Raw genomic sequence first — 20749 nt, 5'->3', positions numbered from 1 at the left:
GGTGTTTTCTTTTCGGTCTTAATATGGCCGATGGTGAAAAGAAGAAAGGCTCTAAGCCTGAGGATAAGGGCAAGGGCCCTGGCAAACCTAAATCCTCCGCGTCGGCGTCCTCTAGCAAGGACCCTATTATCTTAGTGACAGATCCTAAGAGCAATGTGTCATTTTCTGTGCCTATTTCTGCTCCGAGCGGTCTTCCGTCCGGCTCTCAATCGCTTATTTCGGCCCCTAAGGCTGTTTGCGTTGCGTCGGTTGCGGCACCAGAGTCCGGCGCTCTGGTGTCTTCTTTGATTTCGTCTCTTCTTCCAGAGATTAGGAGTCTGGTGCGACAGGAGATGTCACGGACGGACTCCCTTTCCTGTTCCGCCCCCCTCCCGGGGGTGGGTGACGCTCGTTCCCTGGCTTCCTTTTTGCCGGGGCCGTCTTCCGCTGGATCGTCCCTGCCGGGACCTCGTGCTCTTCCGGCCCGGTACTCGTTTCCTGCCGCTTGCGGTGGTGTGACAGTACGCTTCCCTCCGGGGATACGGGCTGATCAAGGTTGGTGTTCGCAGCTGCCGTTTTCGGCGGCTGCACTTCCGGTTTCCGGAATCGGATGTTCTCCTGCTAGTGAGCAGACGGTGTTCACGTCAGGTCTGAACCTCTCCGTACTCCAGCAGTCGGTTCCGACAGCTGGGCTTCCTGCTTTCGCGGGAAGTAGGGGTTCTCCGTCTAGTGAGCAGATGGTGTTCACGTCCGGTTCGAACCCCGCCCTACACCAGCAGTTGTACGCGACAGCTGGGCTTTCGGCTCCGGCCGGAAGCAGTGGTTCTTCCGCTCGTGCGCAGCTTGCTGGCACTTCCGGTACGTCCCACTCTTTACCACAGCAGTCGTTTCCGGCAGCTGTCCTTCCGGCCTCGGCCGGCAGCATGGGTCATTCTTCCGGTGCACAGTCAACTGTCACTTCCGGTCTGACTCATGATTTTGCCTACGGGCTTCCGGGCTCCCGCCCTCCTTATGTGCAGCTACAGGATGAGCTTAGCGCTTCCGGTTCAGCTGTACTTCCGGCTCCTGCCGGATTTTCCTGCTCTCTTCCGGACGGTTCCCCGGGATCGTCACGGGATGTTGGACATGCAGGTGGTCTTTCTCAGGGGGGTCGGCAGCTTCCGCACTCTTCGGTGGTGACGGCTTCCGATCCCTCTCTCCCTGCTGCTACTGGCTTCGACTCCACTCAGCTTCCTTTTAGCCAGGATGCGGGTGGGGTCGACTCTCAGCAGGGTGGACCCCGGCCTTCGGGTCTTTTTGCGCAGCGCCCCTTTGTGGGGTCAGGGGGCTCTTTTCCTCCCCCCTCGTTTGTCGCTTCAGATTCCCAGTCTGTTGACGACGAATTCTCGCTGCCAGGGGTCTCGGCGAACTTCAAGGCGGCGCTTGAAGCAGCCGCGGAGGTCTCCTCCCGCTACTTTCCGGAGGGAGCTGCTTCGTCTGTTAAGCCTTCGGCTTCCGGTCCCTCAGCTTTAGCTGACTTCCGGTCGGAGAAGCAGGACGATGGCTACTTCCGGTTTCTCGAATCGCCCTCAGTGGCTTTTCAGCTTTCAAGACTCTTTGTGAGGTCCACTTCTCAGGGTGGTGGGCTTCCTGTGCCTTCAGTCCCTTTGCTGGTTCCCCATGGGCCAGCTCCGGAGTCGGCATTAGAGTATCTTGCTTCTGCGGCGCAGGCCTCCTCTTTCGTGCCTCTTGCGGCACAGAGGAAGTTGCCTTTGCCTAAGTTCCCCAGGAACTTGCTGTCTCGTTTTGCCCTTCCGAGTGCACCTTTGCAGGTCACTCCAGATCTCCTGCCGCTCCTCACGAAGCCTCTCAGGAGGGACTCCTGTTTGCCCATTTCTGAGCAGAGTCTCGCTTCGTCGGAGGAAATCGGTAGACAGCTCTTGGAACTCAGTTCCATTTCGGAGACTCTGATCAGAGCTCTGTCGCGGGCCCTTACCTCTTCGTTGGCCCCTTTCACTCTCAGCGGGGAGCAAGACGCGGAGGATATCGCGTCTCTGCTCTCGATGCTGGCTAGGGTGAACGAAGAGCACATGCGGTTGTCCTCCCTGCACTATGCCTATGCGGTAACGTGCAGGAGGGACTTGTTCCTTACCCACTCTCAGTTCACTGAGGAGTCGACAAGGAACTCCCTCCGCGCGTCGCCCTTCGTTGAAGGCTCTCTCTTTGGCCATCTGGCTGTGGACGCCAGGAAGCAAGAGATTGAGGAGAATAGGGACTCGCAGTTCTCTTCTTTTGCACTTCAGGCTCTGAAGCAGCAAAAGCAGGCTGCTCCCAAGCAGGCTGCTCCTAAGCAGTCTCAGTCTCAACAGACTAAGGCTCCAGCTCAGGCGCATCCTGCTTCTCGCAAGAGACCTCATGCCCCTTACCGCGGTTCGGGCAAGAGGTCGTCGGCGGGCAGGGGGAGGGGCGCTCCCAAGGGCAAGCCCCACCCCCAATGAAGCGGCCCCGACTTCACCCCCCCCCAGCCCTCCACTCTGGTGATGGCTGGGGGCCTCTCGAGGGCTCTGTCACATTGGCTGAACTCTACTCACAGCCGATGGATAGTGGGGGTAGTGAAGTCGGGGTTCCGCTTGCTGTGGCTGGAGGACAAGGCCCCTCTTTCAAGGTCTCCTCCAGCCTTCAAGCCCCCCTTCTCTCAGGAGGCAAGGGCCGTCCTCCAGTCGGAGGTTGCCTCGCTGGTGGAGAAGGGAGCGGTGGAGGCAGTCTTGGACCACAGCTCCCCAGGGTTTTACGGGAGGCTTTTTGCTGTCCCCAAGGCCTCGGGGGCTTGGCGTCCTGTTTTGGACCTGTCGTTCCTCAACACGTTTTTGAGGACGATCAGGTTCAAAATGGAGACGCCTGCCTCGGTCAGAGACGCGCTCCGCCCAGGAGACTGGGCGACCTCCATAGATTTGACGGATGCCTACTTCCATATCTTGGTGCATCCAGCCGACCGGAAATGGCTCCGTTTCCGGTGGGCAGGTCAAATCTACCAGTTCCGCGCGCTTCCTTTTGGCCTGTCTCTAGCGCCATGGGTTTTCACCATGGTGGTGAGACAGGTCTGCGCTCTGGTGAGGTCGCGAGGGGTTCGGCTGCGGGCTTACCTCGACGACTGGCTTGTCATGGGCCAGAGCGAGGAGGTTTGTTCGCAGCACACCCGGATGGTTCTCCGGGAGGCCGGCTTGCTCGGCTTCTCGGTCAACCAGGTGAAGTCAGAGCTCGTACCGTCGCAGACGTTCACCTACTTGGGTATGGTGTTCAACACGGTCTCCTGGACTGTCCACCCCTCTTTGAAGCGGGTGGTCAAGCTTCAGGCTCTTATTCGCTCTACTCTGCCTCTCCTGCAGGCTCCTCTCAGGACATTGGCCTCCATTCTGGGGCAAATGGAGTCAATGGCCCTACTGGTGTCACTGGGGAGGGTTCACAAACGGCCTCTTCAGCACGCCCTGAAGCCGTTTGTGGACTCTCCTCGGGTGGACTGGAACGAGCTGGTTCCCCTTGGGGAATGGTTCCAGGCTGCATCCCTTCCGTGGCTGGACACGGATTGGCTCTGCAGGGGGGTTCCGATCGCCGCTCCCCCTCCCGACTTGGACCTCTTTACAGATGCGTCCCTGCTGGGTTGGGGAGCGCACACGGACCGGCTCACGGCCTCCGGTCTGTGGTCTTCGGAACAGAGTGCATGGCACATCAACTCTCTGGAGTTGGAGGCTGTGCGGCTGGCTCTGATTGCGTTCCTCCCGTCGCTTACCGCAAAGCGAGTCCGTCTGTTCACAGACAATACGACAGTGGCCGCTTATGTGAACAAGCAGGGGGGTTCGCGGTCCCCTACTCTCTCCCGCAGGGCCTGCGAGCTGCTGATTTGGTGCACTCAGCACCGTATCTCTCTTGTGGCTCGGTACCTACCGGGAAGCCTCAACACGCTTGCGGATGCGCTCAGTCGCTCCAGCAAGGTGTTGCAATCGGAATGGACGGTCACACACGGAGCGCTTCTCCGTCTTTGGGCTCTGGTCCCGAAGCCCCAGGTGGATCTCTTCGCCACCAGGTTCTCCAGACGCCTTCCGATTTTTGTGTCTCCCTTCCCCGACCCGGAGGCTTGGGAGACCAACGCTCTGGAGTTGACTTGGGCGGGCCTGGAGGCTTATGCCTTTCCGCCCTTCAACCTGCTCGGCCAGGTGATCAGGAAGGCGGAATTGGAGTCTCCGTCTCGTCTCTTGCTGATCGCCCCTCTGTGGCCGTCTCAGATGTGGTTCCCGGACCTTCTGAGACTGGCTCGCGGTCCTCCAATCCCCCTGTCGCTAGTGAGAGGAGAACTCGTTCAGCCTCGAAGCGGCATCGCTCACGAGGACCCACAGTCTCTAAAACTTCACGCGTGGAGACTGTGAGGTCGGCTCTCAAGCGTTCTGGAGCGTCTGAACGCACTTTGCATCTGGTTCAGCGCTCTCACAGAGCATCCACCTCCACTGTTTACTCTTCGCATTGGAAGGCATGGGTGGCTTGGTGCCAGACTGCCGGTGTTAATCCGGTTGCACCTCGTACCATGCATTTGGCCAATCACTTGGCTGATTTGTCTTCGCAGGGACTCTCCTCCTCTTCTTTGAAGGTGCGCAGGTCCGCGATTTCTTCTACGCTGAAACAGATAGGGCATTCGATTAGTCTCAGCACCGTAGTGGCTGGGGTCATTAGGGGTGCCTCGCTTGAAGAGGTTAAGTCGCGTTCGGCTCTGCCGAAGTGGGATCTGTTTCTGGTTCTAGAGTTTCTTCGCTCCGCCGATTTCGAACCACTTGAGAACGCGAGTCTTCCTAATCTTACGCGCAAGACTCTTTTTCTCTTGCTTCTTGCAACTGCCCGTAGAGGCAGTGAAGTGCACGCCCTTTCGGGCAACCCGCAGGATATTTCTTGGGAACGCGATGGCTCGGTTTCGCTGAGGTTTCGTGTAGGCTTTCTGGCTAAAAACCAGTCACCAGGTCAACCCTCTCCTAGGGTGGTGGTGAAGCCTCTTTCGCATATTCTGGCTAGGAATGATCCCGATATGGTCAACTGCCCTGTTAGGGCCCTTGAGGCGTATCTTTCCCGTATTCAGGCGGTCAGATCGAGGTCTCAGAAGCTTTTGTTTGTTTCACTAAACACTGCCATGGAGAAAGATGTATCGAGGACTACCTTGGCCAGGTGGGCGTCGGCCGTCATTAAGCAAGCCTATGCGTGGAGCCTGTCACAAAGGGGGGGGGCTCTTCCTGCCTTTCCTCTCAGCTCGGCCCGAGCTCACGAGTCAAGGGCTTGGGCCTCCTCCTTGGCCGTCTTGCGGTCCCACAGGATGAGCGAAGTCTTGAATACAGCCTATTGGCGATCAGACGATGTATTCATCAACTTTTATCTGAGAGACATTGCTTCGCTTTGTAACGATGGATCAAGGTCCCTGCCTGCCTTGGTGGCAGCGGGCCAGTGCATTTCCAGAAATTGATGGTGAGTTTGAACCTTTTTTGATCTTACCCACCTCCTGGTTGGAGTTATCTGCTAATCATGTGATTCGGAGTAAGAATATGTAATTATAATCGAAAATTTTTATCTAAATTTTGATTTGATTAATATACTTACCCGAATCACATGAGTAATTCCCTCCCTCCTGCCCCGCTCGATATTTTAATGTTCTATTAGTCGATTGAAGGGGTATCATGTGACCAGCACCATTGATGACGTAGTGTGCTGCATGGGACGTAACCCAGGGTGCCAGTCATACTGGTGCAGTCACTTTTTTAGTTGGGGTTGCTCCCCTTATACCTAGACGGGGTAGCTTTTATCATAACCTAAGCATCGAAGTGGGTCAATGCTAATCATGTGATTCGGGTAAGTATATTAATCAAATCAAAATTTAGATAAAAATTTTCGATTCTCATTACCTGTTCGTGTGCATCTTCGTTTGAACATGTGGATAATGTACAGATGTGTACTGAACATTGAACTGTTTCATTATCCTGTACAAAGAATGACTAGTTTATTTTTAACTGTTGTTCACTTCTGGAAAATGGAAGACAGCCTGCCAATTCTTGAGATGAAGAACTCTACCTGATGTTGAAATACTGTTGTGAACTTGAAATACATCAAAGTGATTCAGTGATTGTGAAATTTGTTGTGTGTGTGTATGTATGTGTGCGTGTGTTATGTGTGTGTGTAAGAGAGAGAGAGTCCTTTTCAGAACAACTCAGTAGTTTTGGTATCAAAACAAGAGTTTATTGAGGGCAAACCAATAATTGTAAAATACATATCAAAACACCATAGCATCTCGCTGAGCGAAAGGTGCCTGGCTCTGCACTTTTAATATTTCCCTTCAACAGGCCAGACTGGTAAACCAGGCATATTTTGAATTTTGTTGCAACATTTCAGAGAAGAGAAAGATGATATGCATCAACATCAGTTGTAAATCAGTGAAAAAGCAAAGACGGATAACTACGTTCATTGGAGGGGGGGGGGGGGGGGGTGCATTTGTTTTCTTTCTCTTCCCTCGAAAAATGATGGGAATGTTGCAAACATGAATCATAATGCTGGCAATGGTGTAAAAGAAGAAAAAAAGAGTTGTTTGTACAGTCATCTGTCCAAAGGTTTACCTCTTGGTAAGAGCTTTGCGAATTTGACAAAACCCACCCCCTCAAAAATATCACAGAATTCTCTTGCCAATAATGGACAAGTTTTTTTTCGTACTTACATACAAAAACATGTTATTTCACCAGTCCTTTTTTTACATTATATTCACACACACACACCCCAAACAAATTCTTTTTGGATGGAATGCTTTCATTTTTACAGAATGCTGAAACCATGAAATGCTGTGAGAATACATGTGCTTTAAAAATAATTTGAGATGATGTTTGCATTATCAAAGCACTCCAAAAAAAGATATTGTGCACCTAAGATTATTTGTCGTCATTTGCAATAGGTTTCACATTTGGTGTCAGCTTTAAGATGTGGAGGATCACTGTTGTGATCATTTAGTTGTGCACACTGATGTTCCTAGGTGTTGGTGCTTCTGTCTTTGCTGAGGTGTTTCTGGCACCTTTGTGAAAGCTGATCAGTTTGTCTCAAAGAGATACCCGCTGTGACAATTGCAGGTGCTTTTCCTCCATTGCAAGACTGATAACCCTGGTCAAGAGCTTGCCAAGGTTGAAGTTTCTCATGCTACCGTCATTGCACGGTAGTTTTGGACATTGATAGATCTGAAACAAAAAGGATATATCGGTTATAGAGAGTCATGAACGTTTGGCACAGAAAAAAAACCCATCAAAAGATACAGTAAAATTGTCTGAAATTACTTTTCTATCTTTAGCGGGTTTCACATGTTTCAGTCAGCAATGTAGTGTATTCACAATGGATATCAAGATTATATCTGTTGCAGAATTCAAATTTTGTTCTGATACAAGTCACAATTGTTTTGGTATCACTTCCAGAGATTGTATGGAAGCTGTCTCTACCAAAGATGACAACATTTTCATCCATCTGCAGTCACATGTTGTGGTAAACTGGTTAGTTTTTGAGCTGATATATTTTACAGAGAAATCGCACATTCATGCTCCACACATATGAGACCTAGCATGACCCATATTTTAGTGAGGGATGTCAGCAAAGAGGAACATTATTTGAGAATTCATTTTCAACTGCATTTTGAAAACCTTGCACAAACACATCACACATGATACGAAAGATTATACAAGAGGTAATACTTCTGAACACAAAAAGTTAAAATAAAATAAACGGATCTAAACACAGTGAGAACTATCAAAAATCAAAAGATATTTGTTTCCAGTTAATATATAACACATGAATCAACACACCCAGTACAACACACACACATTCAATCATGTTGTGAGAATGGATAACAACGAATCAATGGAAATACAGTGTGTTAGGAAACGCTGCCGTTGCTGAGCTTTGGTTCGGTTTTGTGTGTTGCATGTAGTTGACTTATTTGTACTTTGTGGGAAAGTACCGATATTATATTTTGTAAACACAATATTTATGTTTAGACGAGAATGCAGGTGAACTTTCTAGGCCTGTCAAAACAAGTTGTTTACCACGTTTTTTTGAGTCGTGGGTTCGTGGCGTTCGCTCGGATTAAGTGCGTCGGCGCTTTTGATGTACGTCACAGAGAACGTCACTATTCTAGTTCATGGACGGTTCATATAATTTTAGTTGTATCATGTTCGGTCTGGAATATTCTCGAGATTGAGTATTTGCTATATAGGCCAGCGCGATTTGTATGTAAAAAAGCTTCTACTTTGAGTTCTGCTACGATGTGCAGTTGTATGTATGGAATGCTAAATAAATCCTCGAACTCAATTTGACGAGTTTTCTGCTGCTGCGAAGACGGGCGACGTAGAATAAAAGAACACAACTATACGACGTTTGAGAACTTGTGGCAATCTCAAGTGTCGTGTAACACAGTGCAATTTTGTTCAGTTCTTCACACCTTTTCGGTTCGTCACACTTTTGCCTCGGCTATTAATTCTTATGGTGCAATAGTTGACATCCATACATTGATTTTTAGCAACACAATAAAAGCAAATACTTACACAACTCTCCTTCGTCATTTCCCATTACAGTTGAACCCCCTTTTAAGACCCCTCCCCCTCTCCGCTACAATTAAGACGTACTCCCTCCCCTTTAAGACCCTCTCCCTCCCCACCCGATAGAAGACTCCCTCCCTTCTAACACCCCCCCCTCCCCCAACGTACCATCCTACCTAATATAGGACTCCCTCCCTTTTAACTCATTGTCTCCCAGGTACGGATATATCCGTACCCACTCATATGGCTCTATCTGACCAGGTACGGATAGGGGGCGGGGACGTAGCTCAGTTGATAGCGCGCTGACTTTGTTGCCAGTTGGTCGCTATCAGCGTGGGTTTAATCCCCACGCTCGGCGAGAGATTTTTTTCTCAGAGTCAACTTTGTGCAGACTCTCTTCGGTGTCCGAACACCCCCGTGTGCACACATGCGCACGAAAAAGATCCCACGTTCACAGCGAAAGTCTCAGGGCTTGGAAAACACGAAGACACGCATGCATCATCTCTCGTCTCTGATTATCATGATCGTATTTTCGATACTTTGACGAGACAAACCCAAGGCTGGTGTGTCGAAGAAGACAGCCACAGCGGGCTTGTTCGAATCAAAGTATCACACCATATCTTCAGCGTATTACCAATACCTGTCCCAATATAGACCAGTTGGTCTAAGAGGACGTTAAACCCTAATAGTCAAGTCAGTCAGGTACGGATATATCAGACTGTTAGCCTCAGTCGTTTCCTGTAATGTTGATCTGCATTCCAGCGTGTTGATACAGTTTCTACACAGTTACTACAATTCTGAGTGACCTGCTGCAGCACAGCTGGTCTCGGCTAAAAAAACCTTGGTCAACATGGGTGGGGTAGAAAGTGCTAAGACCCCCATCCCCGGATTAGACCCTTTCAAGACCCAGTTTCCTCAGATGCTCTATTATTCATAAACTCTGAAAGTACCCCCATTTTAAGACTCCTTATTCAAGACATGATTCCCCCCTTCTTTCCCCCCCCCCCCCCCCCCCCCAGGATTAAAAAAAAAAAATGCTGTTCACACAAATTCTGCCACATAATTCACAAAGCAAGATTCCCAGCCACTGCAATGCCGCTCCCGGTTTCACGTGAAATCAGTACAGCTGATGAAAACTTGGTGCAGTAATTCACAACATCTACATAATTATGGGATATATACACACAAGAATAGCAGATTGTGTATATTGAGTTTCAATCGATCCTACCAAAGTCCAGTCGAGGATTGTACTTTGTATGACTCCTGCAGAGAAAATATTAAGTGAGTAGTGTCAATTATTTTACAGACAGACAAAACTGTGAGAAACACCACATACAATCACACTGGTTGAGAACAGCTATGAGCACAGGCATGTGAATCTTGTGAAGAAACAAATTCTTGTGGGACACAGCACTCATCATGACATAATATCCTTAATGTACCAGTAATGTGCCCGCCTCCCCCCCCCACACACACACACATAAACCCCCAACTGAAATGCATTACAATTAGAAGCCCCTGTCCCCCACCCCCTTCTCAATCACCTAATTCCCCTAGTTCTGTCACTTGAACATCTAAGTGTCAAATTCCAACACTCAAAATTAAATTTACATATAGAAATAACAGAACTTGCCCCAAATTACTCTGTTCTAAATGTGATAACAGAGAAATACAAGAGAAGCCGCATGGGGTATAACGTATACTCACCGCACAATGTTTTGGTCCATTATTGAATTCATTGGTCTTGATTTGGGACCGGGAGAGGGCATGAAAATCTTGCCAGTCTTGTTCACGACATTGATCGGACGCTTCATCTTGTCGGAGTAAGGATCTGCCGAATGTGAGGGGTAGGGATCGAAGGTTCCAACCTTTCCACCACCAGCCTAAAATCACAATTTGTTTTCTTTCATAAGTTGGTTTTTTCTCTCTCCAAAAAGTGAGAAGGGTGAGAGGAGGGGAGGGGAGGGGGGTGTTAATGTTGTTTGAAGCTAGAAGTATTAATATTTCTCACAAATGTATCTACTTGAAAACACATTTACATGTGTTTGCAAACGTAAGAAAGGCGCTCAAACAAAATCAGTAATGCAAGTATTGCAAGTCAAGGAGTAATAATAAACAAAATCAGTAATGCAAGTATTGCAAGTCAAGGAGTAATAATAAACAAAACAGTTCTGCACATTAATGACCGATAAAGAAGTAATAAGCGAGGACAAAAATCAGAAAGTCAAATGTTATTTGCATGCTTTTTGTATGATTGTACATTTGTCATTTTTGGGGGGTTTAAAATTGAAATTGTATAAAGCACTTGGTGCAAAAGATCTTAATTATTATTAAATGTCCTCTGGCATTTCTTAAACTTTGGCTACCATGACCAACAAATCTTGAACATGGACATAATGTTAACACGGATTTTCCAAGGCTTTTAAAGTAGAACCTTTTTTAAGACCTTAAAAAAACTACGAAAACCCGGTCTGAAAAAGGAGAGAGCCTTAAAATGGTAAATTTACAGAAGTTAATTTATGAAAGGAAAAACCAAAGGAAAAAACAAGGCCTTAAAAGGGAGGTAACCTGAAATCCCGAGGTTTAAAAAAAAAGAGTGTTCCACTGTACATGTACTGTAATTAGGCTTTGTAGCTAACAACAAACATCTTTAACACACAGTAACTGGCTTATGCAAACTTATTCAAAGCAGACTAATCTGGAAGGCAAAGACGGACACAGCTGTTAACATGCAAATGAAACTTCGTCCAAAGCAAACCAACCAGCTTTCCAGGTGAGCTTGGTTTGAAGGGTTTGACGTCCTTTGGCTCTGCAGAGGCTGTCTTTCGTACAGGAGGTAGAGCCTTGTCCGTACGGAAAGGATTTCCGTCAAAGTATTCCGTAGGATGCATGTTGAGTCTGAAGGCTCCTCCTTTCAAGCTTCCCTTGTGTTGTGCCATTACTTTCTACAAGGTGCCAAAAGCAAACTCTTCATGAACAATACATTTAAGAAAGAAGAAGAAAAACACCCAATAACAACACACACACAAAAACAACTACAAAACAACAACCCATAAACAGTCACAAAGAATAAACGAAAATAAAGTGATTTCTTTTCTCTTTACTCATTAACTTTTATTGTTTCACATCTACAATTATCATAAAAGAATGTTTTCAAGGAATTTGAGTCATTTGAGGACTGGGTGGCTGAGTGGTAACGCACTTGCGCTCGGAAGCGAGAGGTTGCGAGTTCGACCCTGGGTCAGGGCGTTAGCAATTTTCTCCCCCCTTTCCTAACCTAGGTGGTGGGTTCAAGTGCTAGTCTTTCAGATGAGACGAAAAACTGAGGTCCCTTCGTGTACACTACATTGGGGTGTGCACGTTAAAGATCCCATGATTGACAAAAGGATCTTTCCTGGCAAAATTGTATAGGCATAGATAAAAATGTCCACCAAAATACCCGTGTGACTTGGAATAATAGGCCGTGAAAAGTAGGATATGCGCCAAAATGGCTGCGATCTGCTGGCCGATGTGAATGCGTGATGTATTGTGTAAAAAAAATTCCATCTTACACGGCATAAATAAATCCCTGCGCCTTGAATATGTGCGCAATATAAATTGCATAAAAAATTTTTTTTAAAAATAAAAAAGTCCCTGCGCTTAGAACTGTACCCACGGAATACGCTCGATATAAGCCTCATATTGATTGATTTCTCAATTTGGTCTTCTTTCGTTGCTCATACACACTTTGAAATATCTTTATGAAGTATGCAGTTGATCTGTACATATATTCATATTCAGCGCAACTTGTGTAAAAGTAAAACAAAAGATTGCTACCATTCCAAAATCACCCCCCCCCCCAAAAGCAACAACAACAGCATAAACAACAACAACAACAACAACAACAGGTAAATGAACAAAACATTTCATAAAACATAATACAAAACATTCACTGTGCAAGCACTTATTGTAAAAACATGTGAGAGTAAGTCCAACCTTCATTTGTTCCTGTGCTTTGTCGAAAGGTTCTACGGAGTGCAGTGGATAAACACCCAGCGTGACATTGGCATAGCTTTAGAGAAACCAGTGGGAGAGAATCAGTTAGCAGCACAACACAGCACACAAGTTAGTCAGCTAGTGAGCTTAACCACAGGCACAAGAAACACTGTAAACAGAATCTTTGTTACATAGCTTGCCAATCTAGCTGTGCTGTGGTTGTGAGAAACAAGAAATGAAGGATGTATACTCTCTTTACTGCATGTGTGACATAAAAAAAAGCGGTATTGAAAATCAGTGATCCTATGTCAAGTGTTTCTGTTGCCTGCTTGAAGAGAACAACACAGAAACCAATCACCGAAGTCTTTTCTCGAAAGCAATAGAGAAACATATCACCAACACACTCATGCATGCACACAGACACACACGCATGAATGCATGCACACATGTACACACTCTCTCTCTCACCCATACACATGCATGCACATTATGTATACATGTAACCAAGGGTTATATAAATCAAGTATTGCCATTCAGTAGAATGCCCTCCCAGCCCATCAAATCCTCAGGTGTTGGAGATCGAGGGGAACAACCTCATGATCTGAGGGTTAGCTGTGAACTAGATTGTGTGTCTGTGTATATATATATATATAACACTTTCATCTCTAAACTTGAGGGATTCAGGTGTGTCCACACTCTATTTGAGTTGCACAAAGTCACACAAAAAACAAGCGGAGCCTGCAACCAAATAAAGAAGCCTTGCAACCAGTTAGTCAAAAGTAGTATGTGATCTTCACTGCACACTGTCAAGACGTACAAGTCACAAAAGAACACTGCCATAAAAGAAAAAAGTCTGCACTGCAAACGTAACCAAAAAAAGTGACAGCATGTTCGTTCACTGCACGGCAAAACTCGGACCCACCCTGGCCATTTCTCTGTTATTATCATATGCGTCTGTCAGGTTGTTGGGATATTTTCCCAGTGTCACGCCAACATATCTGCAAAGGTAGTTTCTTCTCATGTACTTCAGGGAAAACATACAAAACACCTTAACAGGCCGATGCACAAACGCAGCTTCCCATATATATAGATATGGATGAAAAATATTGTTACGTAAGCACTTCCATATAATAGCAATATGCAAGAATCTATTCAAAGTTGTGCTAACCCAAAAGTAATAAACTTCCTCAAAGAGAATTGAAACCAAATTCGACAACATTAATTTGCAATTATACTTCAAACACAGAAACACAGAATGGAAATTTCTAAACAAAAGACACATGTTATCTCTTGAAATTAAATACATTTCGACTTTAGCCATAAATGAGTTTATGACAAAGCAGGAACAACCACTGCAATGGACCGTTTGAGAAAGGCTTAAGCAAACGAACAATTCTCAAACGGCGTGGACGCTATTCAGTGTTTTTGACTCTTGCGTCCGACATTTTGAATCCAGCAAGTGTGCTGGAGCTGGAGGAAAAAATGACCAAACATCGCCAGGCTATAAGTTTACGGTTTCATTAATTAACTTCCCCTGTTCCTTCTTTTACCGTATTTTCCGGGTTACAAGGCGCTACAGCGCATAAGGCACACCCCCTTCTTTTAAAAAGAATTGTAATCCAGTCACCCATTGGGCGCAGGGGGCCGATAGGGCGCACCAAAATTGAAAAAGTATACCGGTAACAAACGGTGGAAGAATGAAAATAAGCCGCACATCAAAGGAAGAATACAGAGTGGAAATATGTGTGCTCTGTGTGTGCCGCGAGATCAAAGGCAGGTCCATTGTGATAGCTGGGTTGCCTTGTATATTGACACTGACCTTCTTCCCAGGGGTCAATGACCCAGTTTTAGCTATGAGAGGTGGTTCCCCTGTCATATCTGAGAGAGGAAACACTTCCTGCACCGGGGTCAGTGACCGAGTTTAGCCTATGGGGCGGTCTCTTTGATGTCTTGAGAGGAAACTTGGCCAGGGTAGTACCTAGTACCCGAAACATGCATTATCACAAGTTGTTTGACTGGTACTCAGGCGGTCTCTTTGATTTTTTCCGTATTTCATACACGGATTAGGCGCTTCGTTATACAAGGCACAAAACTCGAGGAAAAAAAGTCGTGCCTTATGACCCGGAAAATACGGTACTTACAAAAATTATTTTCTTGAGTTAATTAGGTAAAATCTGTTTTCTTACCCATATCCAGTGCCATGTTTGCCGGGGTTGGTTAAAATATTCTTTCCTAGAGTTTTTTCAGTTTTGCCTCCCTTGCCACCAATTGGACTGAATGCTGGCACCGGCCCTGTGAATGTTCCATAGAAGCTTCCAAGACCAGACCTGCAACCAGTAACATGTACTGTGTCAGATTTCGATCAACTGTCCACTTGTTGATGCTATGCATGTTCAAATACTGCTGCTTGCCAAGTAAAACTGTCTCTATCTGTATGGAAAATAAACTTAACAAAATCTGATAAACAAAGGGAAGTTTAAGCGCTCTAAATGCATGACATAAGTAATAGAGTAAGTGAGAGTTATTCGTAATCATTCTCCTGGCGCCTGAAATGAAAAAGCAACTTTCATCATCATAAAAAAATAAAATAATAATAAAAAATAAAATAACAGTTGAATCAGAAATCAGACAGGGATTAACACAATATATTGTGTGTGTTGCCAGTTTGCACAATGGTAGAAATATAATATTTGGCATTACTGACACAGTAAAGCGCAGGACGTGGAAAAAATAGATGTGAAATACTGAACCTTGGTAAACTAAAGAGGCTTTATGATGTATACAGCAGTTACAATTAAGCTGCTTATAAAAACAAACAACCAATTAAACAACAACAACAACAAAAACAAACCTCAAATTACAGAGAACCTGACATAAGAGTACCTGACATGCATCAAAAATTAAAAAGGCAATCATGCAGTACTTTCAAATAATTTGACTGCATGTTACAACAAAACCTAAGAAGTAGTCAAATAATTCTGATCATAACGTACGACTCGATCATCAATAAGGGTTTCACCTGTTTCCTCCTTGTTAAGAACGTGCACGTACATGAAGCTAAAAAGCATGATCGAGCATATCTCACAAGCAGTTATCACCTTATTCCCTCTGGTTCTGGATCTTCTGTTGCTCCTTGTTGCTAAATAAACCTGTAGATTGATGCTCTATGATCCTTGTACAGTGGAACCCCCCTTTTAAGACCCCCCAATTTAAGACTCCCTCCTTTTTAAGACCTTGTTTTCTCAGACTTTCTGTTCATTGCCTCTGTAAAATTACCCCCATTTTAAGACTCCCTCCGTTTTAAGACCCCATTTTCTCAGATGTATGGAGGTCTTAAAAGGGGGGTTCCACTGTAATACATTGGAACTCCCTTTTTTATGATTCAAAAATTCAGAAAATCAGGTCTTGAATAGGGTGGTCTTATAATGAGGCGATACTTGGACAGAACATTGGGGCGGGGATGTAGCTCAGTCGGTAGCGCGCTGGATTTGTATCCAGTTGGCCGCTGTCAGCGTGAGTTCGTCCCCACGTTCGGCGAGAGATTTATTTTCTCAGAGTCAACTTTGTGTGCAGACTCTCCTCGGTGTCCGAACACCCCCCGTGTGTACACACAAGCACAAGACCAAGTGCGCACGAAAAAGATCCTGTAATCCATGTCAGAGTTCGGTGGGTTAAAGAAACACGAAAATACCCAGCATGCTTCCTCCGAAAACGGCGTATGGCGGCCTAAATGGCTGGGTAAAAAACGGTCATACACGTAAAATTCCACTTGTGCCAAAAAACACGAGTGTACGTGGGAGTTTCAGCCCACGAACGCAGAAGAAGAAGAAGGACAGAACATTGAATAAAACACCCACCAAGGTCTTAAAAAAGGAGAAATTCTCAATCTGGGGGTCTTAAAAAGGGAGGGAGGTTCTATTGCACAACCAGTTCCTATCATATTCTTCAAAAGTCATTTTGTGAATCAAAGATAAGAGAATGACTTACATTTTCTTGTCTCCATTGGATGGCAGGAAAGGTTTGCTGAGATTTTTCTTAGCTTGCTCTAGCCTGTATCGCCGTCTCAGTTGAATGGGGTCGCTGTATGATTCTCCGTCGAAGACACGACCAAATTTGTCAGTGAAGTAACCAGCCTGGGTGGCCGCTTTTACCTTTGCGCCACCTGGGAGGAGCTGTTTGCCCTTGCCCGCAGCTTCATTGAAAGCACCTGAATCAATCAATCAATCAATATGAGGCTCATATCGCGCGTATTCCGTGGATACAGTCCTAAGCGCAGGGATTTATTTTTTTTATTTTAATTTTATGCAATTTATATCGCGCACATATTCAAGGCGCAGGGATTTATTTATGCCGTGTGAGATGGAATTTTTTTACACAATACATCACGCATTCCCATCGGCCAGCAGATCGCAGCCATTTCGGCGCATATCCTACTTTTCACGGCCTATTATTCCAAGTCACACGGGTATTTTGGTGGACATTTTTATCTATGCCTATACAATTTTGCCAGGAAAGACCCAGCTTTTGTCAATCGTGGGATCTTTAACGTGCACACCCCAATGTAGTGTACACGAAGGGACCTCGGTTTTTCGTCTCACCTGATGTGCTGATTTTAGTAAGGCAAAAGATATACGCACTCCGAGTGTATACAGGATCGATAGGTATGTATATGTACACTCCGACAATGAAAAGGTCTGTAACAACTCTCAGCCAATGAAATGCCTCCTTACAATTTGTTTAGAATTGGCCAATGAAAATCCATTCCGCCATCTTTATATCGGGGTGTATATATATAGGCCGGGCTGGCTAATGTGTACACACTCTAAGTGTATACAACCTCTTCCAAGGCTATAATTATGATGCTGTGCCAGAACCTGCCTCTGTAAAATGGGACACTTGAGACACAAATAAAACTTCACATAGTTCTTCCTTAATGTTGCAGTTTAAAAAAAGAGTATGTTACTCTGTATGTGTTTTAGATTTTAGAAAGATAACTGAAAGCTTCGTTTATGAAAAATGATCAAACAAAGACGGGCTACTGGTTGGTGTTCCATTGAGAAAATGACGATCATTACCGATTGACTTGAAAAATGTAGCTTAAACTTGCTTTGACAAAGAAACCGGATTAAAACACAGGTTAAACATTATGATTTGTTAAATAAGGTTCAAAGAAGGCAGTTTGTAGCTCCCATTCACATCAATGTTAACCAGAGCCCCCGTTGAGTAGCGGACGAACTTTCCATTTTATAGGAAAATTGGACACATTTTGTAACGAGCGTAATACATCGATTTCAAAGCCTTTTGCACAAGAACAATTTATAAATTGTATTTATTATAGGATAGGTTTCCAGATTAAATCTCCCTTTACAAACTGTACACACACAAAATTGGGGGCTAGTTGATCAAAAACATGTAACTCAGCGAATTATCTGGGGCCGTCCAAAGTGTCCCATTTCCAAACACCACTTCAAGGCAACAAGGTTCTGACTTTTTTCTTTATTTGCATACAGAATTCACTTTATACAGCATAACTGTATATATATAGCATGACTTCCCTTCTTTGTCTCTGTTATTCTAGTGAGAAAATATCAAGCGATATTTCTCCGTAGGCCTAAAGTTCGGCCATGACCTAGGCAAATAACTTGCGCAGCCACAGAAACAAGAAAAAGGAAATCTTTTATGAAATGATTGGGAGCCACACAAATTTGACCTCTTAATTCTGACCATGAACCCGCTGTTGATAATCTGGAAGGTCGTACCAGAGATGCAGATCTATCTCTGGTCGTGCCGATTCATAGATTCATTTACCTACAAACTGCGACCTCATCTGTGAACAGATTGCCAAGCAATGCGTGGAATCTTTCATTCTAAAGCCTTATTGGCTCGTTTCGACAAGCATCAAACGGATGAAACTAACCACATGCAGTTTATTTCTTCAGAAAATTGTAAATGCATCAATGCCTCTTGTTGGGTTTGGTGTTTTGTACAGAAATGTCTTCCACACGATAGATTCGCTGATTTGTCTTTCGAAGCCGTCATCAACACGAACACAACAATTGCAGAAGCAAACTCTGTACCTACACAACTGAGACACAAGACCGATTATTTCACAGCTGCAATGCGAAAAGAACAAAGACGTTTTGGGTGACAAGCTAGGAACAGACGGAAAAGTCCGAACAAAAGTAAATGACGTCAAAGTCTCTTTCGTTTTGCGTGTAACTTTGTCATGACGTCTTTTTGTGACAGTATGCACGACACTTTTTTTCGCTTCCGGTGACATTTTAGACTGCGGATAAGCCCGTGTCTTGAAACAGCTGAAACACTCTTTTGGGTTGCCGTTTCAATGTTAACCAAAAAGTTAAAGAAAAAACCCAATGTTCAGTTGCGAAATGACAGTGGATTGAGTATTTATTCCTGTTGATGAAGGTACGATTGAAGCTTTATTCACTCCGTCAACCAACAAGACTAGATTTGTAGCAGACGAAAAACAAAGTATGCGTTTTTCCTGTCTTGTGATGACGATTATGTTGTTATAAATTATCTGTACGTTGTGAAGACATTTCAAAACAAAATTTAGCTTTGATGCGTCACGGGATATATACGTTACACGTTCGATTCATCCATGGAATTGGTATTTCGTCTCGACAGGATGAAGAATGAATTCATGATGTCTTTTCCGGAACTGGACAAAACTGGCCTTGCCAAGACTGAAACAAAATATAGTTTTACAACTTCTAGGCTTGCGTTGATTATTCTGCCCATGGTGAATTTCCCATGCTTTGTTTCCACATCCCATGACACATTCTCCTTACTTTGGTCATGCCATATATATACGTTACAGCTCTGTCCATCCATGGTATCGCATGATATTTTGTCTCGACAGGGTAAAAGAATATAATGACGTCACTCGCGGCAGAGCCTCAAGTGACGTCATCATATTCATTGACCCAGTCTCGACAAAATATCAGGCGATACCATGGATGGACGGAGCTGTAACTTATACGTATATATATACACGCCATGTATATATCTCTCTGCGGTTTTTCTTCTTGAAAAACCAATTGTTCGTTGTGAGACAAAGAGATAGGCAAAGAAAATGTTGATCAAACTAAAGTCGTTTCCCTCTGACCACGTTCTGGCACAGCATTATATATACTTCAAGTGTGATCTATACTCTGACAATAAAGTGGCATCTGCCATGCAGCATCAGTCTGTTAATTGTTTAGTAGTCTTGTTTTAGTTTTAGTATGCTTGTGTGTGTGTGTGTGTGTGTGTGTGTGTGTGTGTGTGTGTGTGTGTGTGTGTTTGCGATGAATCACACTCTGAGTGTTAATGGTGCGATTATCTGTTGAAGAATAAACACTCAGAGAATGTAACCCACACTACAGAAAGAGCTAGCTATAGCTAGCTTGCAGTATTGGTCTGTTTTCGTTTAGCTTTGTTATTGTCCTTGTACTCTCTGATAATCAACTGCCCTGTGTTTCCTTTGCAAAGTGGCATCGAATGACAATTCGCTTCGCCAGAAGTTATTTTCATTGTGTACCGGGAGAGGATCCTGTACACACTCACTCGGAGTGCATATATATATAGATTATAGTAAACTGAACAGTCATCGTGTGTGTGCATGTCTACGAGTGTGTCTATGTGTGTTTGTGTGTGTGTGTGTGTGTGTGTGTCTGTGTGTCTCTGTGTGTGTGTGTGTGTCTGTGTGATCTTGGTGTGAATGATCTTGGTGCAAACTTTTTTTCACACAGAGAGAGAGAGAGAGAGAGAGAGGGAGATCAGAGAGAGAGAGATCAGAGAGAGAGAGAGAGAGAGAGAGAGAGAGAGAGAGAGAGAGAGAGAGAGATGAAATAAAATAAGACAAAGTATTCGCTTACTGCCAGCTGTAGATTTATACTTGTCTCCGATAGTAGCGTAGTTCATCTCCTGGAAGAGACCAACACGCTCCATATCGGTCTTTCCGCTTCTGTCTGCCATCGTGAAGAGATGGTGATCACACGAGCCTTACAAATCGGCGGTAAATCACAACTTGTACAGAATTCTGCAACCTTCTCCACACACGAAGCACTGTGCTGGCATGGGAAAACGAGCAAGACTGTCTCGAATCACCATATACCAGCAACGTGACACCGTCTCGCGAAGAAATACACTTATTTTGATGCTGATGGCAGCCTAAAAAGCCACCCAGGCGGACTTTGTGTAAATAATTGCTATGGAGATAA

General features: G+C 45.1%; 1 protein-coding gene across 4 annotated transcripts; it reads right to left on the bottom strand.

Moving 5' to 3' along the window:
- Nucleotides 1–6200: 6200 nt before the first annotated feature.
- LOC138958900 (cilia-and flagella-associated protein 96-like) lies at nt 6201–20722 on the bottom strand. 4 transcript variants are annotated; one of them, XM_070330223.1, is made up of 8 exons: nt 20405–20722; nt 16512–16731; nt 14711–14851; nt 13447–13522; nt 11312–11494; nt 10257–10432; nt 9778–9812; nt 6201–7202 (listed from the first exon to the last, which is right to left on the bottom strand). In XM_070330223.1, the coding sequence occupies exons 1-8, from the start codon at nt 20502–20504 to the stop codon at nt 7171–7173; spliced, it is 963 nt and encodes a 320-aa protein (XP_070186324.1). In that variant the 5' UTR covers nt 20505–20722; the 3' UTR covers nt 6201–7170. The 4 variants fall into 4 exon arrangements, with proteins under 4 accessions (XP_070186324.1, XP_070186323.1, XP_070186326.1 ...); XM_070330222.1 differs by lacking the exon at nt 13447–13522 and adding an exon at nt 12525–12600 and having other exon boundaries at nt 20405–20718; XM_070330225.1 differs by lacking the exon at nt 9778–9812 and having other exon boundaries at nt 20405–20717.
- Between the last annotated feature and the right edge of the window lie 27 nt (nt 20723–20749).

Source organism: Littorina saxatilis, linkage group LG2, assembly GCF_037325665.1.
Source record: "Littorina saxatilis isolate snail1 linkage group LG2, US_GU_Lsax_2.0, whole genome shotgun sequence".
NCBI classification, from domain to species: domain Eukaryota; kingdom Metazoa; phylum Mollusca; class Gastropoda; order Littorinimorpha; family Littorinidae; genus Littorina; species Littorina saxatilis.
This window is presented reverse-complemented; position numbering and strand designations above follow the sequence as displayed.

Bases quoted from the DNA above. Each gene is read 5' to 3' on its own strand.
- LOC138958900 (XM_070330223.1), bottom strand. From the start codon at position 20,504: ATGGCAGACAGAAGCGGAAAGACCGATATGGAGCGTGTTGGTCTCTTC. The intron at 13,523-14,710 runs GTAAGAAAACAG...CTACCTTTGCAG, and splicing joins AAACATGGCACTGGATATGG to ATATGTTGGCGTGACACTGG. The intron at 10,433-11,311 runs GTTGGTTTGCTT...TTGTGATTTTAG, and splicing joins CAAGCTCACCTGGAAAGCTG to GCTGGTGGTGGAAAGGTTGG.